This window comes from Dromaius novaehollandiae, chromosome 13 (genome assembly GCF_036370855.1).
Source record: "Dromaius novaehollandiae isolate bDroNov1 chromosome 13, bDroNov1.hap1, whole genome shotgun sequence".
Classification (NCBI taxonomy): domain Eukaryota; kingdom Metazoa; phylum Chordata; class Aves; order Casuariiformes; family Dromaiidae; genus Dromaius; species Dromaius novaehollandiae.
The window spans coordinates 13,065,953-13,088,937 of NC_088110.1; the positions used below are offsets into that span (position 1 = coordinate 13,065,953).

The window sequence follows — 22,985 nt, forward strand, 5'->3', positions numbered from 1 at the left end:
CACACACACACTTTTCTTCCAGTGAAGAGTTAAGAACTGACACTGATCTCATGGATTTTTTTTTTCCTGGCCTGTCTCTGCTTCCCCCAATCCTGCTTCCCTTTTTAGGGCCTGCAGGCTCTCCTGCCACCCCTCCCACCCTTCTCAAACTGGCCTCCCACAGACTACAGCACCCATCAGCAACGGTACAGTACAGTGGAAACTGGAGTTATATATCAGTTCTCAGGCAGCTTTTGGTTATGAATCCCCTTTCATAAACTCTCAAAGAGAGATTAAAGAAATAAGAATGTTCATCTTTATTTTAATAATGCATTTCCACCATGGTTTGTGATGTGAAAATCTTATTTGTCTCAGACTTGAGGCCAAAGAATATACAGGCCTGACTCTTAACAATCACCTAGTTTTCTCCTCTATGGAGAATCAGTGTTTTAACGAGCAGCTCATCACTCAACATATTAGTCTACCACTTTTATCCAGTTGCCTCTCCCGATTTAGAGACGAGTTTTCTAGTCAGTAGCCACATATTTAGCAACAAACAGCACTCTTTTCACAAGAGAATGAAGATCATACTTCTAATTCTGAATTCTCACAGGTTTTAAAAAAAATATATTGGAGTAGCTGTTAGCCCCCACCCATTTTTATTTTGTTTGTCATTATCATTGCTGCACTGAGGTATCAGATAGGAGACCTTAAGCCATTCACAAGCCAGCAGTGGAACAGACAACACAGGAATGCTGAGCAGCAAAGCAAGTAAACAGAATTAAAAGGAACACGTTTGGAGGAAAAATATTAACCACAGAAGGTATAAAGTTCTCAAAACAGGTTCTCAAATAAGAAGGCTTTCTCCATATATTAGCAAGCTGTACTTGTATAGGACCATCTCCTCAGGCTCGCGGAGCTGTCGGGGAGGGCATCGGAAGGTGCAGCTGGCACAGCAGAACCTTTATCAGCAGTCAGGATGCGCACAGTTTGGGGAGACAACACAAACCACAGGGTTGAAATACAAGGATAAAGAACATTTTACTTAAGCCAATTATTTTGATCCTTTGGTTACTGAGGCAAGACAGCACCAGAATTCCCCAGCCTCTGCACTGGTGTTGCAGTGGGCCTGAACGCTGCCCAGCTAGAGATGTGCATCCCAGAGCTAATGGTTTCTTTCTACAGAGTTACAGGACACCCCTGTTCACAGCAGATTACATAACGCTGATACCAATCCAGTGCAAAAGACAACCTGAAGCCAGAAATTTAATCCATTCCTTATTACTTAGGTTGACTTTTGTGCATCTCCATATGGAAACTGGCTAGCCTCCTGGCTAGCCCTAGTCTTACCCCTTCATTGCTAAAAGCTTAAACATCAGACTAAAACATCTAATTATGAAAAACGTGTTGTAGAATTACACTAGTTCCCTTGGAGGGGGGAGAAGGAGGAGAAAGGTGAGAAATAACTCAACAGGTAAACTGTTCTAACTAGTGAAGTAAATGATTTTAACTACTGCTGGTCTTTTGATACTGCATAACTCACTATGCACAAAACCAGACTTGCATTTATTTAAAATTCTACTTAAGTCTTTAGAATGAGATATAGGATTTAAACAAGTTCAAGCATGTTCCAGAAGCATCACAGAGTACTTTGCAAACATTTTTAAAGGTACTGGGATAGGAACAATATGCTCTTAACATCTAATTATGCCTTTCCATAGAAACAGGAAAGGCATTTCTTCTCCTACCCATTATACTGCTTCCTCATTCACTTCTAGGGATTTTTATATTTCACCCCAATACCTTTCCCAGGACAAGATGACTTTGGCTAGTCATTATCTTCCTTGAAATTGGTATCAAGATTTGGATTTTCAGAATAGTGTGTTTATCTGACAAGCTACAGCTGAATTCTCAGGGTTTCCCCAATCTGTCCAAATTGGATAATTGCATACAACCTACCTTAAACTGATCTAATGAACAGTCTTTCTTCCCACATGGTACATCTGAAGATGCATTTAGGCATTATCTGATATAGATTATAGATGCTGCCACCTTCAGGTTTAAGTAGTCACATGTTCCTGGAACACCCCCCCCCCCCCTTTTCAGCTAGTTTTAGAGAAGCACAGCTTCAAAGTTGTGATGTGCTGCAGCGATTAGTAACTTCAGTGATGTACAGCAGACTTCAAATGCGGCTACTATATATAAATGCATAAATTAGTTAGCAATAAGCTTAACACTCTCAAGTCGCATAAGACTCCAGATTCAAACCAAGAGCTAATCCTTTTTCCACCTGACAATGATTAAGCAATTACAAGACTTTGCTTACAAGAAGGTCAAAATCATCCATTGTTTCTTCATTCCTACCAGGAAACCTGCATTACCAATTTACTTCTCCTAGATTAACACAACACACAAACTGGTAGAGAGCTACTCAGTTTACTCTGCAGTAACTTCACAACCTATGAGAGTTATAAAGCAGTTTCTTCCACAAGTAGCAAACTCACAGCAGAAGCTGCACGTGACTTCAGGCCAAAGTAAAGGCAGAGCAAAACAAAGCCAAGGGTAGGTGACTGACCTTCGAAGCCACCAAGGTCCAGGAGGAGCGCTGCCTAGATGGACTCCTCAAGGTGGGCTCAGCAACAGAAAAGCACTTTGCCACGAGCCCGCTCCTCGCAGTGACCTACCCTGCTTACAGCTCACCCTCCACTACCGTGGTGGCACGTTAAAGGAAGGGGTTGCTCTTCCCCACCTCATGCATCCACATCTTTTTCAAGTTACTGTAGCACCAGGAAGCCATTTAGTTACCCATGGAGACATATGGGGTAGCATATGTTATGACAATTAAGTTTTCCAGAAGTTGTCGTTGCTGAAGATATACCATGTGCTACAAAGCCAGCTTAGCTTAGTCTGCTATGTGGTGCTCAGAATTACCAACTTTATCTGTTTTTCTAGAATACTCATACACTCTAGAACACACACACACAAAATACACAGGGTATTTTAGTGCTCAGCGCTGATCATAACAGCAGCACTTCAACATGTTCGTAAGGGAAGTCTGATGTATCATTTCGGCTAGCAGGAGACTTCAGCGTCTCCCGCACCTCACCGAGCTAGCTGCAGGCGCCCCGGCCGCCGCCCCACGCAACCCCGACGGACGGTAAAGGGAACGCGCGCCCGTGCCCCGAGGGACCAGCCGAAGTACCCGTGGCACTTCAGCTTACCTGCGGCACCGCGACGCCTGGCAGCGGGCAGACAACGTTGGCTTTGCATAAATAAAGTGCGCAGCAGGGTTACTTAGAGTCCAGCAGCGTGTTAAATATTTCTGCCGGTTTACAGCACTGGAAGCGGGCGGGGGGAAGCGCCACTCGCCTGCGTGGCCGGACGCGCGGGGCCGCCGCACGCGCGGCGCGGACAAACTTCCTCCGCGGCAACTTGGCGCCGCCGCCCCGCCCCGCGCTGCCCGCCGCGCCTCAGCGCCGGGAGCGGAGCAGGCCGCGCGGCGCGGGCGGGGGCGGCTCCCGCAGGCCTCGCGGGAGCCGCCGCCAGCGCGGGGGCGCGCACCCCGGCCCCCCCTGCGCCCCGGCTCCCCCGCCGGCAGGGCCCCGCGGCGCAAAGCAGCCCCCGCCGCAGGGCGGCCCGGGACCGGCCGCGCTACTCGCGCCCACAACACCGCTCCCCTCCTCCGCGGCCTCCCCGGGAGCCCCCCGGCCGCCCCGCACCTCCCGCGAGCCCTACCGGGATCCAGGGCGGGCCCGGCGCGGCGGCGGCGCCGCACGAAGCCAATGGCCGGGCGGCGGCAGGGAGCGAGCGCGGAGCGAGGCGGCCGCGGCGGGTCGGAGCCTGCGGGGGCGGAGCCTGCGAGGGCTTATAGGGCCGGGCCGGCCGCGCCCGGAGGCCGCGGCGCTCCCCGCGCGGCGCCATGTGACCCGCGGCGCGCAGCTGGGCCGCGTTCAACGCGGGCGGCGGCGGCAGCCGGTTCCGCGCGCGGGGTCCGGCGCTTGCCGGGGGAGCGGCGCCCGGGGGCCGCGGCCGCTTTCCGGCGCCGTGCGGGGCGCGAGGAGTGAGGCGCCCGGTCCCCGCTGCGCGCTGGCGGCGGCAGGCGGCAGCGATGCCGCCGGCGCCCCCAACTTCTCCGCGGCGCGCCCGGGCTCCCCGAGGCGCCGCGTGAGCAGCCGAGCCGGGCGCGAGGGCGCCGCATGCGGGCGCGCCCCGGCGGCGGCTCCGGCCATGTGCGCTGGCGGCGGCGGGCAGCGGCGGCTCCCCGCGCCCGGCAGCGGGTGAGCGGCGGCGCGGCAGCAGCGCGGCGGCGGCGCGGCCCCGCGCAGCCCCGGCACCATGGTGAAGGAGGAGTGCAAAGCGCTGCTGGACGCGCTCAACAAGGTGACCGCCTGCTACCGGCACATGGTGCTGACCATCGGCGGCACGTCGGACTCCCAGAACCTGCGGGAGGAGCTCAAGAAGACCCGGCAGAAAGCCCAGGAGCTGGCGGTGGCCAACAGGAACAAGCTGACCACGGTGCTGAAGGACAAAACCGTGAGTAAGGAGGACAAAGCCGAGTTCGAGAGGCTCTGGGTGATTTTCTCCACGTGCCTAGAGATCCTGGAGATCGATATGAGGAGAGCCCTGGAGCTGGGCCACGAGTTCCCGCTGAATGTCCCCAAAAAGCACCTGATCCAGACAGGCATGAGCGGGGGAACCTCTGGCGTGGCCGCCAGGGCGATGAGCATCCAGAACATGAAGTACGAGGCTGAGCACAACATAGATGTGGTGGATTTGAAAGATCTAGAAAACGAAATCAACCAGGTAGGAGAGATGATGTACGAGATGGAAATGAAGGTCAATGTCCCGCAGTGGACGGTAGAGGCTAAGCAAGACCCTGGGGCTGAACTCAAATCCACCATGAGCGTGGGTGCTTCTTCTATTGGCATGGTCTCTGTGGAGGAGAATAAATCTTTCTGCGATATCAGCAAAGTTCTAGCTGGGATTATTTTCTCCGCTGTGCTTATTATCGCTATCGTCCTGGCAGTGTGTGTGGTAAAACTCTCCTAGGCCGAGGTGGGCTCTGGCAAGAGCCACCCCCCTCCTGTCTGTCTCAAGTGTTCAATGCCTCACGATTAACTTTGAAGTGGGTCACTTGGATGAGCTGAGCATTCAAACCTAGCACTTGAAAAAACAAAACAAAACTTTTGCCTCTCAAAATCCTAAATGCACAATTTGTTTCTTCTTGTATTTTAAAGAAAAAAGATGCAAATCAGACTGCAAAATAGGATGTATTCATTTGCTGGACTTGTAATGGTTAACTGTGAAGTATCAGGGTATTATCACTACTGGCTATAACAGGGATTTGTCTGCTATTAATAGATCACTCTTCTCAGAAGCCTGTATTTTTCATTCTTGAATAGGCTCTGATGTTTGCTGCTGGTCATTGTTTACAGTATTTGAGAGTAGCACAAATTTGGAGGCTAACACAGGTGTTTTGCCTGATGAAGTAAATAGAACGTCTGGAGATTTTTTCATCAAATACATGAGATACTATAAAGGAGGGGAAGGATGAAAACCCCAATAAAAGAATGTACATTAGTGGTTGGGGCAGAGGGCGGTGTGGAGCAGGATGGAGGAGACAGAACAAGCAATGTTTGATACCAAATACTGTCTGTAGATTTAGACTGGATTGTACAGAACCCAGTCGCATAGGTCCTGTACATTGGCACAGCATATGCTAATGACTAATGGCTTTCCAGATACAGAGAGAAAAAACAGGGAGTTGTTTATTCAGAAAAATACTAACAAGCCTCTTGTTTCTCTTCCACAATTACCATGATTTTATCTTCCCCTGCAGAAAGGCTAATTCTTACCACTGGTTCAAATTATTCTTTCTGCAGAAGTGAACAGTTTGAACTTCACAATTAACTATGGAACTAGAAGCAATGAATCTACCCATGGCAGAAGCAGACCTTTCAAAACATCCAAAAACATCTCTATCATGTGGACAGGCAGGGTTTTACATCTGTGCAGTCACATTTCTGCAAGCTCCTGAATTACTTGCAGAAAACCAGAAAAAGTAAAAAAATGTATCTCCGTTTTGTCTGATTAATCATTTAGGGAAGAGGAAGCCTGAAGGACTGGACCCATAACTGGTCCAATTAATCTGATACACTGCAGTTTTGGGAGGTAAATGCAAGAACGGCATAAAACTGACAATTTTATGGGGAAGCATTAGAAATGTTTAAAGGTGAAAGTGTGAGAACTGACACGAACTTTGCAGAGAAGCTTTATAATGTCTTGTTTATGGACCTATGTATTATGCTTTCTGTTATGTAATTTATGGAAATTTGTTCTGTTTAAGTGAACGCACACTACCCATTCAAGAATGGGTACCTATATTCCATACATATTTTATAGTGCCATAGATACATGGCGCACTCTACAGACAAATACAAAGACCCTGTAATACAGGTTTTTTTAATAAGCAGTTATTCTGGTGCATTGATTATTATGGACAAATTATTAAAAAGTCAGATGTATCTGGTGAAGTTACTAGTTTATGCTTGTTAAACAGAATCATGTTGAGAGCATTCTTGAAGAACTAAGTTTTGAGTTGAGAACTAAGCATAATTAGAAAAACTCTAGCAAACACCTTTCTTTAAAACTTAAGAGAACTGGATTTGGGGGGGAAAGGTGTGTGTCAGATTTGAATCTGGTCATTTGTAGGTGGGAAAAAATAGTGCAAAGGGGAGACCAGAATTTAAGTTTATACAATACCATTACTAGGAAGGATAATACGAGTTCTGCACATCGATCCAGTCTAGGCTCCATTCTTATGGGGTTTCACAATGTAATAAGACTCCACACTCCTTTCTCTTCTATCATTCTCTAGGATGTGCTTAGTATGTAGCAAATCTAGATTATTAGAGATCCCAAAGAGCACTCTAACAAACTCAAGTCTGTATTTATTGGTGCTATTGTTTGAGTCTGTCCAGACATAGACATGGTGAAATTGCTGTGTGTTCATTTTTAAGTGTGAAGATCTCCTTCACAATCATATTGAGTAAACATATTTATGGAAAATACAGCAAAAGCTGTGGGAAAATGTACAGATTTGGATTGTCACTGCCAGTCACTACGGATTTGTGGGTATTTTCACTGCCTGCACTCTCCTGTTACTTAGTTCACATGAAGATAGATGAGAAGTTGGACTCTATTCTGTGCTTCTTGAACAATCCATATTCCTTCTGAGATTGGATGATTTAACCAAATGTTCTGAAAAAGCAAGTAATGCAAGTCCTGTTTTGGGTGGATAAGTAAATGGTAACACCTATAGCACTCATTTTGTATCTTGAAATCCTGATGTGGGTATACTGTTTATCCATGGTTAGCTGTATAGAAGAATTTTTAAAAATAGGTAATCTCATCTTCAAAAGCAAGCATCAGTGAGCTGATGAGCTGTAAATTTTCAGTCTATGCTTTGTTTCGATTTTGAATAATACAGGACCCCAAGACTTCATGTAAGCAGTCTATAATTATTTAAGTTTCACTTCATTATGAGTATGCATACAAATTAGTATTTAAAGGACTGGACCTTGGAAAAATACACTTTCAAATCCTCAGACAAAGATGGCTGCAAATATATTCATCTTTAATTTGTTCCTAAAAATCTGTACTGTCTTATGTCTGGGTTATGTGAAACTAAAAGATTAAGTAAAATTCTAACAGAGGATTGGCACCATCTAAATAGATAATGTCCCTACCATTAATCTCCTAAAAAAAAAAAAAAAGAGAGAGAGAGAGAACCACTTGATACAAGTGTGCGCTCAATGTGACAGAGCTCAGACACAACAGTACACAAATTCAAAATAACATGAAACCACCATTGCCCAGAAGTACTTTCCCCTGAATTGATTTTAATGTTCTACAGTGACAACTTCCTTCTAAAGCACAGGGGTTTTTTCTGAAATAAATAATTGCTAACTATAATTCATGGCTGCATTTTGGGCTACAGAGGGCAAGACACTCCTTCCACCAAATAATGTTTGTCTGTGCTTGAAGTGGGAGCAGAAACTGTCCTTAACTATTCTTCAATTATTATTGTTAGACAGTTTTGAATCATCTCAGAACATTCTACTATAAAAAATACCAGGAGAATGATGCAGCCTGCAAAATGAAAAGGATTAAATGTCTTTATCAATTTAACCACAAAAGCATTGGAATTAGCAATGAAACTGTATTTTATGTGGAAGAAACTGATGTTTCTTTTAAATTAAGATGTAAACAAATGTGCTAGATTTGCAGCCTTAGATTTTTTCCTCATTGGAATGCAACCAGAAAGAGATTGGAAGTACTGTTTTTGTAAGTGAAAAAATGTAACATCAAACATCAAAATACTCTGTATTTAAATAGTATGATAAAAAATACAAATACTCTGATGCTGATCAGTGACTGAGAATGTTACTGTGTTTTCAGTACAACAGAAGATTCTCATTGCTTAATTTCAATCTTGTTCTGCTTCAATTCTTCTGTCTTTATTCATAAGATATATACATTTTTGTATAAGTTTGTTATACACTAAAATCTTATCACTGACTTAAATTACATTGTTTTTTGCCTGCACATGGGTGGTATTTTCTTAGAATAAAATTTGTTACTGTCACTCTTTATTTACCTTAAAATAAAGCAGGTTCATATAACTTATTGGATGGATTGCAGCAGTAATTAAAACCAAACAAAAACTGTAATATTAATACAGCTTGTCAAAGCGTTCCTTTAAACAAGAAGTTCCTATTTCAACCAAAGTCATTGAACTGATATCCTAAGCCCTCAAATTAAAATTTTCTTGAAATAAACTTGCCCCTCTCAAACTACCAAACTTGAATAGAGTGATGTATGTTAATTTATATTGCAAGGAAATCAGTGGTCTTGACAAATCAAGAAATCTTTGCCTTAGGAAACAGCTACCAGTAGGATTCAGGATAACAGGTACGATGTTGCCTTCAGCAGTACTTGTTCAATATTGTTGCCTGGGTAAAAGTGGGCCTCTGCCTTGGGAGATTGAAAGCTACAGAAGACTAACATACTGGATTCTTACTGCGTCCAAACTCTGCACTCTTTCATCCAGCAAAGCTTGTATTCACTGCAGCTAAAGATGTACACAACTTACAGACTGTGAAATTTGGTTCTGTGGTATTGATAGCAACTATCAATAGTTGTATCAAACTATCAAAACTGTTTCTGTTAAATGCAGCAATCTGTGATTTTATTCTGGGACTCCTAGTCTATAAGCATAAATTTGTAGACTCATTTTTAATTTACTAACAAAACGAACACAGAATAATAATATGATTAAAATGACTCTCATCTTGTAAATTGAATGTAACATGAAACTCATAGCATTATGATTATGAAATAAAACTAAAGTTTCAAAATTCTTCATGTAAACATGAAAAGTTTTTTATGTGAATGCAATTACTGAAAAATGAGTAAACTGGCTGATGTCAACTATTTGGATTAAAAGTTAAACAAGTGCTTACTTTGTGGTCTGAAAGTGTTGGTTATGGGCTTTTTTTCTCTCATATAAGGTGTGTTTTGTTTATACACATTTTCCAGAAAAAAACTTAAGTGTTAATGGAACTCCTGGTCAACATATTTACCCTTCACAGATTTTCATTATGTAAAAAGTCATTCAGGAAGACCAATGGATTATGGATCTCTAAGTGCTTTCTCTCAATACGATTATGTAAGTCTTTTAATGCGGGAAGAGATCTGGATAAAATAGTAGTCTACACGTGAGCAGCATTTGGTAAGCATACAGTAAAAGCAGGATTAGAAAAGAATGTCTTTTTCTCTTACAAAATTAACTGTGTTGAGGGAAGGACAAGAAAAGCAAAGTAGATGTATGCAAATGTATACATACAAAGATGTATGCAAATATGTCTTCATCTTATGTTAGCAAAGTATGCTTTTTATTAAATATAGTACACCAGCATCAGAATGTTAAGCTATGGCTTTTCTATAAGAAGGCAGTGTCTTATATCCCCCTGTGACAAAGAATATAGCATCTCTGAAACTGTCTACCCATTCGCTGATTAATTCAATACAGAACTAAAAGTAAAAATATTTTGACTTGTCGCAAGTTGATGTCAATTTTATTTGAAAGACAACCCTTTTCTCTCTGTTTCACAGCACGAGAGACTTTCTATTGGAAGAGGGTGGTCCCAGAAGGCTGGATTCTGTCATCCATTCTGACACCTTGTTCGAGCAGTATTGTGATGCAGTTGGAAATGTAGCTTAATCAGTTAACACTGATTAAATCTTTGGAAAGGTGAAAAGTCACATGGCATCTAAGTGATGTAATGGTTCTTCTTCACCTTCTTATAAAGCCAAGCACAAGCAGCATTCCATGCTGAAAGTAGTGTGACTAGAAGCCATGTGGGCAACTACAGGTAAAATCACAACTTCTCTGAAATTCTATGAGTTAGAGAGACTAGTTAGTAAAAGCAATTATGTTCATTGCTCTGTTCTAGGCTCACAGCCCTTAATTTGGCCAGAATATCTACTATAGTTCTTTTATGTATCAGAAATCCACTTCTGGAGCCACCACAGTGTCGTCTTTTTTTTTTTTTTTTCTGACTAAACTGCATGTTTTCTTGTATTTACACTGTTACTATATGACATTATTTATCATATATTATTAATAACATTTCCATCAAATTAACCCCAAAAATTTTCTAAAAGCTGTATCTAATGCAAGTGCACAGAAAAGGAAGTCCCAATCATAGTATAAATGTATAAACTGTGCCTTTTACCTCCTTGGAATTTGTTTTGGTCAGTTTTCCATTATGTTTTAAAATAATCAGTCAAGTCTGTGATCAGTCAGATCTGTCACTTGCACACAAATATGCAAAGAATACGTACACTCAGACTCATTAATGTTTGGGGATTAAAGGATTATATAGCATAAAATGAATTTTAAAATCAGGGATTTCTTTATAAAAGTAGCAAACATTAGGTCATTCAGCTATATTAGGAAAAAATAATTTAAAAATTCAATGCAATTCCTTTGTATGATCTTGAAGCAGCTATATATAGATAGCATAATCCTCTGGGGGAAAAAAGACAGAAACAGGAAAAGCACGCAAAAGAAAGTATTTAAGTATCTATACCATATAAAATGCCTGAGGACTACCAAACCCCCAAAACACGATACTCTTATCAACTTAATCTAATACGCTAACTGCATGTGTAACTATATACATAAATATTTTAGAGAGAGAAAGATGCAGACGTACATTTGAGTTCTGGGTCCTAAAGGAAACAGTGCGAATCTTTATTCATACAAGCCATTGCTCAGTTTAGTGGGAAATTATATGTGTAAAGACTACTCATATAATTAAAGGCTGCAGAATTAGAACCATAATTTCAGTTTGCATGAAAGCTGTAATCCATTATGCGTCTGTTGGAAGTAGAACATTTCCAGTGTTGTTAATACTATCTGTAACCTAGTTTTCTGATCTGCTTTGATCTGTTGGAATATTATTTTATATGAAGGTAGCTATAAATTTGTTTCATTTTTAGCCAGTCTCCATAAAGATGCTATAATTAAAACCCTGCATTTTCTAGATTTTACATTTATTCACGTTTTGGAAACAATACTTGGTAGAATATGCAATGAATAATCTATTTACTTTTTTATTATTCATTACCTCTGGCTATTTATTGTATGACATGAGCCAATCAATCTAAAAGCCTTAAAATCTGCTTTTTAAATAAGCCAGTTTAAGAAGTAGTAGACATGCTCACTAAACTCTTCCTCTTTCATACTTGGTACTTGTGGTTATAACATTTCGTTAGTAGGCACTATATCTGCATGGGGATGGAAACTTTTATCAGATGCAAATAAATTAAATCAAGAACTGACTGACTGTAATTGTATGCAATTCACAGGAAATTATTTAAGCCAAATTAAATTGTGAAATAATGGCGGACCTTGTTTTTCATCTAAAATTATTACAATGGTGTGTTTGCACTGATCTGTCATTCAGCAGACATGCAAAATAACTTATGCAATGATGCAACATAAATGAATTAAGTGGTTCAATTGCTAAGTATTCTAGACACAAAAAAACCAGAAAGCTAGTTTTACAATCATCTCTAGTGACCTGAGTCTTTTTCCTTTAAAGGAATTGATGCTCTTCATTCTTCAGAAGTGTCATAAGCAGTAATTAAAGTGGAGAGAAAAGCATTGAAATAATCTCTACATTGCTGAAATATGATCCCACAAAGAATCATTATCAATGTAATAAACTTATACTGTTTCATTTGATGTAATTTTTTCAAAGCTTCAGAATGCTTTATTTTTCAGTACAGCGCAGTCTGTCTTTGAAAACAACCAACTGAAATACAAAAAGTATTCAAGGTCCATTGAGCTGAGACAATTGTATGTTCTGGCATACAAGCTGCATGAAAGGCAATCTGAATTCTTAATTTTTAGCAAAAGCACTTTTAAAAAATCATTTTTATCTACTAGCAGATCTGACTCTCCAGCCTTCTCTTTTACCTCTTACTGAGTGTCAGGAATAGTTATTAATATCTCTAGCTAACTCTTGCTATGGGGAGACTTTTTTCCAAGTTAGTCTCCTTTATTCCCCGTCTACACATTGGCCCTTGAAGCACAGTGCAGAAGCGCCCAGATGAATGTAGAATGCCCTTGTGTTGGAACGCTTATACTGCAGTAATGGAATAAACCAGTATTCTTGCTTTAAAATCAATGTTCCTGAGGAACAGAGTATCTCAGATTTTCCAGTCCTCCTGAAATCACTCTTGACACTATACAAGTTTTAAATACAAGTGAGATAAACTCAGCATTTTAGCAGAATAAATTGAAGAAAGAAGTCATCCAAGTTGGAGATGAAAAAACAGAACATGCTTTATAGATAACCTTAAGTCTAGTTTGGCTTTAGGATGTTTTCTATATTCATTTGAGCTATCTCCAGCAAGTCAGCGCTAGATACTACTCACACAGCTTTGACAGAGGAGATGCAAAGCCCTGCACATTCACAGTGCTTAGGCTTTGCCTTTTTCAGTAGCAAACTGGCAGGGCTAAAATATCCCTTCACACCCTAGATCTTTGTTAGTAGAGTTTCTGATCTCCTGCAATCTCCAGTCCTGATAACTGGGTCAATTAAAGACTCGTGCTCATATGCTTCCGGAACTTTGCATGAGGTAGTTTCAACTTTGTCATGAAAATTTAAACTATTGTTTTGTAAGGTGATACTGAGAGGAAATTGCCATCAATAGCCTGGAACAGTTTATATGCTGACCTTTGAGTAAGAAAGGCTACCTTTCGTATGAGAAAAAGATGCCTTCCTTACCCTGGGACTTCTGGAAGAAGATAGTAACTGGAGTGGAGAATAATCTCTTCGCTGTATTTGATCCCACAGGACTGCTTCAGATGCTGAGAAAAGCCATAAGCAACGTCTAACCAACCACACAACTACTTCTCTAGCCACAGACCCTGTATGTTATGTTTGATGGTGCAAGCAGCAGTCCATGTGGCAGTCACACACTAAAGTTTGCCCCATGTAACAATGTCTATGAAGCTAGATCTGCCAAATTTAGGACCACTGTACACCAATGAAGCCAGAGGAATTGTTTTCCAGGATATTCTTGCCTAACATACTAGCATTGGTGAGACTTTAGACTGCTTTGGGTAAAAAAAGCTGTAGAGCAAGTTTAGAAACTTCTTTTAAGATGACAACATAATCTGCACCACTGTCTATTATCAGATTTTCTTAGGGGACATTATATACTGTTTCAGGGATATCATACATTGCATTTTTTGCCATAGCAAGAGTTTCCTGTATGTACAGTTGATTTGAAAATGATGGCATTCATTAACTGTACATGAGTACTTCCTACTTAAAATACTGAAACTTAAAATGCCAAATCTTTACCTTAAACTAAAAACAGAAGGATTCTGAATAGGAGGAGGATTCTGTATGACACATGCCAGTAACATTGTTACAACATTTGCCTTTATGCTGAATACCTTTATGATCTGACATAATGGACCCTGAATCTTTTTGATCTGCAAAATCAAGCCCATTGGACATTAAATCTCAGACAACCTCCACAGTATATTAATATTTAGAACAAATTCACACAACTTGGAGTCTGGAATGCTAATGAAGATCATATCATTCAGATAAAGCCAGGTCCATCATCACCATTACCTGCTTTTTGTCCATCCAGTTCAAATTTACTAATTGGTTTCAAGTCTGTATAAGAAAAGGCCTTATCCAGTCTTGAAAATTTCACTTCCACCACTCCCAAAGTTCCACACACAAATAAAATTTGATAACTTGATAAACAAGTGTATGAATATGTACGTAACTCCTAGCACAGCCTAACAGTAATACAACAGACTATTTTACAGAGTGCTGCTAAAGCAATATTCGAAAGTACTCAGAAGCAGCATCTAGGTGCCCTGAGATACTTTAATGCATCCCCCAATAGATATAAAAGAATTCTTAAATAAACCTGAAGCAAACAAATAGAAATAATAAAATAACCTGTTTACTTGAATCTATTCTAGCTCCAAACCATCAGTGACTGGTTTGGATTCTGAGGAATGAGAGCTTCAGAATCTTGTGACAATGTCTTTTATGGGATTACTGTGAGCTGGAAGAATTTTTTTTTAATCAGTTTTACATTTGACAGTTTTAACTTCACTAACTGCTTTGTCTTTGAATCAGACAAAGAAATACATGTATCTAGTTTTTTTAATCAGCCTTTATATTATTTCCTTTCTCAACAAAACTTCTAACTTTCTGAGTCTCACATTGTTTTCCTCACATTCAGTCTTAATGCTTTTCTGCCTTTCCAGCATTTGTGTTTGGGATGAAACCAGAAGGGCCTTCAGATAGGATTTAAAGAGAATGCGCTTTGTGCATGTGCACATATAATATCTGTATATACATGTGTTCACAGACACATCATTCTCAAATATTAATCTAAATATCTTTTTCTTTTCACAGAAAGCTTTAAGTAAGTGCTTTCTTTAAGCCCTCAGATGCCTATTGGTTGACTAAGGTGAAGTAATTTATATACAAATTAAGCAGAGATTTGAACTGATTTTAACTAGGCAAAAAATCTCTCCTAACATAATTAACTGTAAACTTCAATATTTCACTAATAGATTCTCACCGGTTGGTACCCATTTAGACATACTAAAGTTCTAAGGGACCCATACCTAAGGTTTAGATATACTAAGGATTGCTATGTGTCTGGCAAGAGGAGATGATATTTCCCTGTAAAAATTTTTCTGCTCAACATTTAATCATACTCTTCACATTACATAGTAGGAGAAGGTATATGACTTTTCTTACTAGATGACTACTTTTTTGAGATTTACATCAAACAGCTTCTGGATGGGAATTTAAAATTCTTCCATTTGTTTAATTGAATCAAGGAAGTACAATGATTTTTGTTATCAACGTGTGTTCATGTGGAATTGACGTAAAATGTCTCTGAGAGCAGCCCCTGGGTCAATGGAAGTATTAGCAGTACAAATCGGAGTTCCTGGCCCTGCCTGGATTCACCACAGCGCCTTCAGCAGCAGCCGTGAAGACGCAGGGGCCCGTAGCCACCGGACATTTGCACCTCTTTTATCGCGCCGTGGCAACGTTGGTGCTTGGAAACCTCGGGAAGTGCAGGGTGGCTTTTGGACTGAAAGCGACTGGCTCATTTCTCACTGCCGTTTAGAAGTCCTGCGCCTGTAAACCCTCTGTATTTACCTAAGCTTTGGCCCTCTGAGGACACTGCTTACCGGATTACGGTAATGCCGTGACGGGGGCATTACTGTCCGTTTGTGATACGCCTCCACCGCGCTACGCGCCGTGCCCCGACCGCACGAGGCCTTCGGCGCGCCGAGCGCGGCCCCGGCGCCGGCGGGCGCTGCCCGCCCACGGCCGAGGCCCGCGGGGCGCCGCCGCCCGCCGCCTGCGGCTGCAGTGGCTCCTCCGGGAGCCCAGGCGGCGGTGGCGCCCGGGCGGCCCCGGGGCGCGATCGCGGCCGCCGGCCGCCCAAGATGAACTCGCGGCTGCGGCACTGGAGGGAGGCGGCGACGCTGCTGCTGGCGGCGGGCGCGCCGCCGCGGGCCTCGCTCGGCGCCTTTGACTACGAGCTGCTGCTGCTGCAGCGCAGCCCCCGCAGCGGCTTCCTGCCCAGCGCCCACGTCTTCCCGGGGGGCCTGGTGGAGGCGGCGGACTTCGCCGCCGAGTGGCTGGGGCTGCTGCCCGCCTCGCCGCAGTGCGGGCTGGGCCGCGTGAGGCCGCCGCCGCCCGGCGCCAGCCGGGCCCCGCTCTTCGCCACCGACCGGGAGCGGCTGGGCTCGCCGCTGCCGGGGGAAGTCGCCTTCCGTATCTGCGCCATCAGGGAGACTTTCGAGGAGGCGGGAATCCTGCTGGTGGTGCCGGGGCGCGGGCCGGCGGCGGGGAGCGGCCCGGCCCGCCTGCCGCCCGCGGAGCGCCTGCCCGCCGCCGCGGAGCTGAGCGCGTGGCGGCGCCGCGTGCAGGAGGACGCGGGCTGCTTCCTGCAGCTCTGCCGCCACCTGCGCTGCGCCCCCAACATCTGGGCGCTGCGGGAGTGGAGCAACTGGCTCACCCCCGTCGGCAGGGCTGGCCGCGGCGGCCGGCGCTACGACACAGCTTTCTACCTGTGCTGCCTGGAGCAGCGGCCGCCCCGCACCTCGCAGGACGACCGGGAGGTGACCGCCTTCCAGGTAGGAGCGCCTCCAGCGCCCGCGCGGCTCCCCTTTACGTGCCGCGCTTCGTACTCCGGCCGGGCGGTATTTTAGTGGCAGCAAGCACCAGGGGATCTTGCTTCTGCCACATGCAGCCCTCCTGTTCACCCCTCCTTCCTCCCCCAGCCCCAAACCACGCAAGCTGCACGGGAGGTGCAGAGGTGATCAGATAGTCACCCAAAGGTCCGGACGCCCTAATAACTCTCCCTTTAGGTGGAAGCAGTCGGAGGCGAGCGCTCCTCTTCCTGATAATCCTCCCCTTGCGTACGTTTCTGCTTCTAATCAATAGCTGCAATTGTGCCTTTTAATCAAATGTGCTGCTGGAGTATCTGGTAGAAGGGAATTAGCTTCTTGAAGGTTATGTTACACAAAGCTTTACGCTGGAGAAACTGTTTGCCCTTCATACATTTACACCTTGAATTACCATCTGCTTGGAAGGTGGACAACCTCTAGGTCACTCTTTATATGCTCCATGCATGAGGTACCAACGGAGTACTGCCATTATTACCCTGCTGACATTCAGTACGCTTGGAGATACCCGTGCAGTATGTCCTGAGTCTTTCAGGGCTGCAGGAGTTGCTAATAATTTTGGTCTCTTGTAGAGTTAGGTGCAATATTTTATCAACATGATTGAGTTATATTGATTTTTGATGTTTTTAATTGGAAAGGGTAAAACAGAGTAAAGACTGGTGATTAATGGATCTTTTTAGAGACAACTCAGTCAGATGCATCAGACTTTAAAGAAACATTTTTTTAAGCTTCTGAAAAAAGCTTGAAAGCAAGCTAAAAGTTGATGACAAAGCAGGCAGTTCTGTAAAACTTCACCTAATGTTTTTGGTATCATTAATGTTTCTATACATTTTTTTGTTTAACTGATCTTGCTATAGAAATTTTAAAGCACCTGAGATCTTACCTTCAAAGTGCTTGTGCTTATAGTTTTTAATAATGGCAGAAATCTACTGTAAATGTTTATTCACACATTTCACATCATCAAAGTCATCATGTGAGATGAGATTAAGATTAGGAATAGTTTACACATTTAGAAGAACTCCATGTTTATAAAATATGATAAATTGGATATTCTTGCTCTGAAAACAATGTGTATAGGAAGCAGCTGTTTAGAGATAATTTTCAATTAATTGTTGAAGCACTGGTAGCAATCTCTGTTAACTGAGTTCACAATGAGGTTCTGTTTTTCCTCTTTATTTTAGTAGACTTTTAGTCAAGCTCTTAAAGCCAGATTAAATTTTAGGTTCCAAAGTTGGCATGTCTACATGTAAAATGAAGGATTATTTATAGGAAAAAGTGTAATTTTAGCAGATTTTTTAATTACATTTTTCAAACTTTTTGAATCACTTTTTGTTGTTGCTTTTATTTTGGTATCGTTTATATGTGGCTTTTATTGCATTCAGAGAAGTTAGACTGCTTCATGCTCTTACTCTGTGAAGGCTTCCTTGCTAAGGCTATGGACTTTAAAGTTACTGATACTTTCAGTATCTGCTGATGAAACTATTATTTCAAGGTTTGTTTTCCTCTTACAGTGGTCATCACCTCCAGAAGCCATTGAACACTTTAAATCTCAGGAAATATGGTTTGCTCCTCCTCAGTTCTATGAATTATGTAGGTTGTGCAACTTTTCTTCACTTCACGAGCTACATAAGTTCAACTCTCAACGAGCTCTAGAAGGATGTGAACGTTGGATGCCAGTGATTTTAACTGCTTCAGATGGCTACATTCAGCTATTACCAGGTAAGAAACCCAAGTGAAAGTTTTTAAATATAATAAAAGCTTGGGTTTATGCCATGTGGCATAAACGGTCTGTAACTGTGAAGAAAAGTATTTTTAGAAGTCAAGTTATTCCTGCTGCTTGTCTTTCTTTTCTGATACAGTTCATGTTGGCCACTGTCAGAGACAAGCTATTGCACCATACAGAAAACATACTTATTTCTGCACTTAATCATAATCTCATTAAACCTCAGCTCTCATATGGTTGCCATTAATATCTTAATTCATGAAGAAATTTTGTCATTTCAACTTATTTCTGTTTTTATCTGCAGAATATTAGAGCTCTTCCTATTTGGTCCTTTTTAATTAAAATTCTCATTGACTTCAGTTGTCCATTTGACTTTGAAGGGCAAGTAGATCAAGCATAGGTGCAGCATCAGTTTTTACAACTGTAGTGATAATGTAATGATCTAAAAAGACTCATTCATTCTTTTTTTTCCCCTTTCCTCCTATTTATGTCTTTCATTTCATGAATCATATGCATTTTTGTCCTCTTCTCCTTTAAAAAAATAAAAATAAAATAAAGGTCCCAGCTGCTTCTGCCATTTATTATTTTCTGCTTCACTGATTTGCTTTTTTTTTTTTAATGCTTTCTCCCGTTCTCCTTTTTTATTATTATTACAATCTCTAAAATCTTTGTATTGTAGTATTACACATATATACACATATATATTAATATATATATTACATATATCATGTAGAGTCACATACACTTATATGAAAAAATGCATTCTTCTCTTCAACAAAATGGAGTGAAATAAGTTTGTATTCTTAGATTCTACTGTAGGTTACCTTTATATATTTGGAAAAGTCTTTGTCTCATTTTCTCCCTGTAACATAAATTCCTATCTCAAAAGACTGTGATTGCAGCATGTTAGTGTTAGTGAGAGCACTGGAACATTTATTACAACATCTAAAATGTACTCTGCTGTGGCACTGACACATACTTTAGAAATTTGTGGCTGCATTTTTAAATAGGGAGAAGTTTAGAGGCAATTTACATTTATATTGTCAAATCTATTCCCACTGAGCTTCATGTCCTGATAAGGATTTAAAATTTGCTAGTATCATTCAGTCAAAAGGCTGAAAAATAAGCTGGGCAATGTATAACTAAAACTTTTTTTTCCCAGGAGATGAGTTATATCCAGAAGATCCAGATTATACAGGGGAAAAGAAAATAACCTTGTCAACAGATAAGAAGGTTGAAGATCTAATGAAAGAGGGTACTGTATTTCACAGGATAGTAATAAAAAACATCAATGATGTTGCTGTTTATGTTAATATTCAAGCCAAATATAAACATATGAATCCAGTGGTGATAAACTCCAATAATTCAGATTACAACAGCAGATTATAGTATGCATTTGGTTTAAAGTTAGAATATATTTAATTACATAAGTATTCATTGTTAGTGTTTCTGGTCCTTTCTAACAGTTGCCAAGTAGTCAGGAGATGAGTTTTAGTCAGAGACTAAAATATTTCATTGCCCTGCCAAAGCATTTCATTTGGATCTAGGTTTGAGATTCATGTGCAGCTAATTCTTTGATTCTCTGAAACTGCACAGTTGTGCCAGTTATGATATACATGTCACTACTGAAAACTCAGCAACAACCATCAACTTAATTACTTGATTAAACTTAAAAGTGATTAGATTATAATCAAACTGAACCATTACCACCTTATTCTACTTACATACTAGTAGTGGAATATGCTGTAACACTTTGGGTCCTTTGGGTCACACAGGTTCTTTTCTCACTGAAAATTAAAGTAAACTTACGTTCAGAACAAATATGTTTTGAATTCAAGAACTATTTTACTATGTTTCCCAGAGTTATCAGATGAGCAACTATAAGTGTGTCTAGAAATTAATGAAATCCTTCATTCTATTTCTGTTGAAGTCTTCCAGTCTAGTCTCTCTCTCTCATTTTGGGGAAAGCCCATATATATGTGTATATATAACTGTTAGCTAAAATTCACTGACTGCTTTCTGATTTTGATTTTAAACTTAATGTTTATATTTGATACACCTGAATTGTTTCCATTAATGGTAATCTATACAAAACTTTACAAATTTCAAAGGTAGAAATAATTGGGATATAAGCTAATACATTGAGTGCAACCGTTCTCTTTATTGTTTTCATACTTACTTTAAATATGTTGGCAATTTAAAAATAGGAAAAATAAATTGTTTAGCTCTGAAAAAGATACCAAGAACTTCAGAGTTACTACCTTGGAAACACCGATTTACACATTTCAACATCCCACATTTTGCTTTGTAACTATTTTCCTAAATGTATCTTTAAGAGATTTAAAGACATCAGAAGGAGCATTGCTGCTTGCTGCTGCTAGGATTTTTGGTTTGTTTTATTTCTTCAGTGTTACAAGTGGAATAAATGGGGCAGTGACATGGAATCTCTTTTATATGGAAGAAGAATGAATGATGACTTACATTAGCCAGTAGAGCTGGCCAGAAAGCTTTGTGTTCTGTATTTAAATTAAAATAAAAACTTGTACAATATTTTCATTAAATTGAGTTGGTTTGCAGCATTCATTTCATCTGGAAAAATGTGTTTCTATCTTACTGTTATATCTGAAAATGCTCAGACCATTCTTGGTCTTGCAGATGCCATTGAAGTTTTTATACCTCTGGTAAATATTCCTGATCCAATGAAACAGTATATTATGATTAAAATTTTATTCAGACTATTCTGACTAACTCTTCTGAACATGAAGGAGACAGTAAAATGAGAAAAATAGAGAGAAGAGGAAGCAGAGAAAGCACTCTCTGTTAGTGTCTCGCATGATTTTTAGCTTCTAGAGATTAACACTGGCCATTGTAGTACTAGAAGGATGAAAAGGAAAGGCATGTTAATGATCATGTTTGTGAGGTCTGTGGTAACATAAATATTTTGGCTTCAACATGATCTTTAAGTTATTTATTAAGTTATCATTATAAACAGACAAAATAAGCCATCAGAGTAATTGCTAGGCTGTTTTACCAGTTACATTGAAAAGATACACAAATCTAACAAGATACAGCACTGACAAAGAACTAGTGTTGGCTGGGCTCTGTTTTTGCACCTTTTGTGTAAGCTGGTAGACAGTGATGCAGTCAAAGGATGCTATTCTGTCAGTCCAGGAAAAGATGACAGACAGAAACAGGAAAAAAAATAAGATTTGAGGGTAAGAATTACTTCTACTTAACTGCTATTCTGTAGTAACAATGGTTAGCTGCTTAGCTCTGTTCCTGCAAAGGCTTAAAAGAAAAAAAAATCCTTTAGTCTCTGTAAGTAGCAGTTGATAATGGAAAGTAATTATGTAATCTCCAACTGCTTTGATTTTGCAATCTAATCTTTCAGAGTTGTTGGAGAGCTTTCCTGTTCATCTGTCATTGTTCTGTATTTTGTGGGTGTTCTACTAGTTTAATTCTGTGGTGAAAGTAGTTATTAGGAGAAAATATTTTTTAGGAAAGAAACGATTCGTCAACCTAAAGAGAGGTTATTTTCTTATGCAAGTTTTTACACACCAGCATGCTCTAAATTATTTCTATTTTAGCCTTTAATTTTAATTTAACTTGTGCTGTGTGTCAAAAACAGAACAATACTAAATCTGTAATTTCTATTTAAGTGAATAGTCTGCCTTGCCAGCTTATCTCATGTAATTTAAAATGTTCTCTTTGCACTAATAAAAGCAACACGATCCACTAGGAGGAGCTTGAAGGTCAAAAGACAAAAAAGTAATAAAAAAGATGTTATGTCTACACCAAAAATGAAGGTAATCGTTAAATGGAAACATAAATGTCTTGGTATATACATACAATAAATATTATGTAGTACTAAGTTAAAATTACTGATGACTAAGGCTGAAGTTTCAAAATATTGAGCCAGTCTAAGTAAGGGCTGCTGACAAAAAAAGCGGCCTTTGCTGCCCAGCTGCATGTTTGGCCCCCTTCTCTGGGGGTGGCATGGTGTCTGCGCAGATGCAGCAAACAAGCAAAGTCAGGCTGAAGAAAGATTTTTAAGCCTGAATGAAAACGGGAACAGAATACAAGAGAATGAATAAACAACTAGATAGCTGTTTTATCCCAGAGCTTGAGATGGGGGAATGAAATAACCTTTTCTCTAAAACCCAGGCGTTGTGAGGCACTCGCAACAAGCTGCTTTCAGTTGAAGTTTTTTTGTTTTTTCCCTAAAGAGTACAGTTGAACTTCAATAGAGACGTGCCAGCTGCTTGCTCCCTACCTGCCTAATTTCGCACACCTTTTACGAGCACGCTCCACCTCAGAGGTCGGGTCCTCTAGGAAACAGCGCCGCCGCGGCTGTAACGGCTGCCCGGTGCGGGACGGGCGCTGCCTTCCCGCTGCTCCGCCTCAGTCACACAGGCTGTCAGTGCGGCACGGGCGAGCCTCGCCCCTCCCAGCCGGGGG

The 22,985-nt window shown here is 41.2% G+C and overlaps 3 protein-coding genes across 13 annotated transcripts in view; 2 read left to right on the plus strand and 1 right to left on the minus strand.

Moving 5' to 3' along the window:
• Positions 1–3,849, minus strand: part of ANKRD27 (ankyrin repeat domain 27) — a 50,899-nt gene extending 47,050 nt beyond the window's left edge. For 3 of the 11 annotated variants that reach the window (XM_064519646.1, XM_064519645.1, XM_064519647.1), the window contains exon 1: positions 3,715–3,849. Coding sequence is in view for 6 of the 11 variants with exons in the window: in XM_026109516.2 (XP_025965301.2) it covers positions 3,201–3,249 (49 nt within the window). In the remaining 5 variants the exon portion in view is untranslated. Of the gene's footprint in view, positions 1–3,200; positions 3,496–3,698 lie in introns of those variants that run through there. The other 8 variants (XM_026109516.2, XM_064519651.1, XM_026109521.2 and 5 more) reach the window with 5 other exon arrangements.
• RGS9BP (regulator of G protein signaling 9 binding protein) lies at positions 3,835–9,499 on the plus strand. Its single transcript, XM_026109534.2, has one exon. The coding sequence runs from the start codon at positions 4,315–4,317 to the stop codon at positions 5,026–5,028; it is 714 nt and encodes a 237-aa protein (XP_025965319.1). The 5' UTR covers positions 3,835–4,314; the 3' UTR covers positions 5,029–9,499.
• Positions 9,500–15,973: 6,474 nt separating this feature from the next.
• Positions 15,974–21,088, plus strand: NUDT19 (nudix hydrolase 19). Its single transcript, XM_064519652.1, has 3 exons — positions 15,974–16,753; positions 18,316–18,523; positions 19,690–21,088. The coding sequence occupies exons 1-3, from the start codon at positions 16,061–16,063 to the stop codon at positions 19,914–19,916; spliced, it is 1,128 nt and encodes a 375-aa protein (XP_064375722.1). The 5' UTR covers positions 15,974–16,060; the 3' UTR covers positions 19,917–21,088.
• Positions 21,089–22,985: the final 1,897 nt, after the last annotated feature.

Bases quoted from the DNA above. Each gene is read 5' to 3' on its own strand.
- NUDT19 (XM_064519652.1), top strand. From the start codon at position 16,061: ATGAACTCGCGGCTGCGGCACTGGAGGGAGGCGGCGACGCTGCTGCTG. The intron at 16,754-18,315 runs GTAGGAGCGCCT...TTCCTCTTACAG, and splicing joins GGGAGGTGACCGCCTTCCAG to TGGTCATCACCTCCAGAAGC. The intron at 18,524-19,689 runs GTAAGAAACCCA...TTTTTTTCCCAG, and splicing joins CTACATTCAGCTATTACCAG to GAGATGAGTTATATCCAGAA.
- RGS9BP (XM_026109534.2), top strand. From the start codon at position 4,315: ATGGTGAAGGAGGAGTGCAAAGCGCTGCTGGACGCGCTCAACAAGGTG.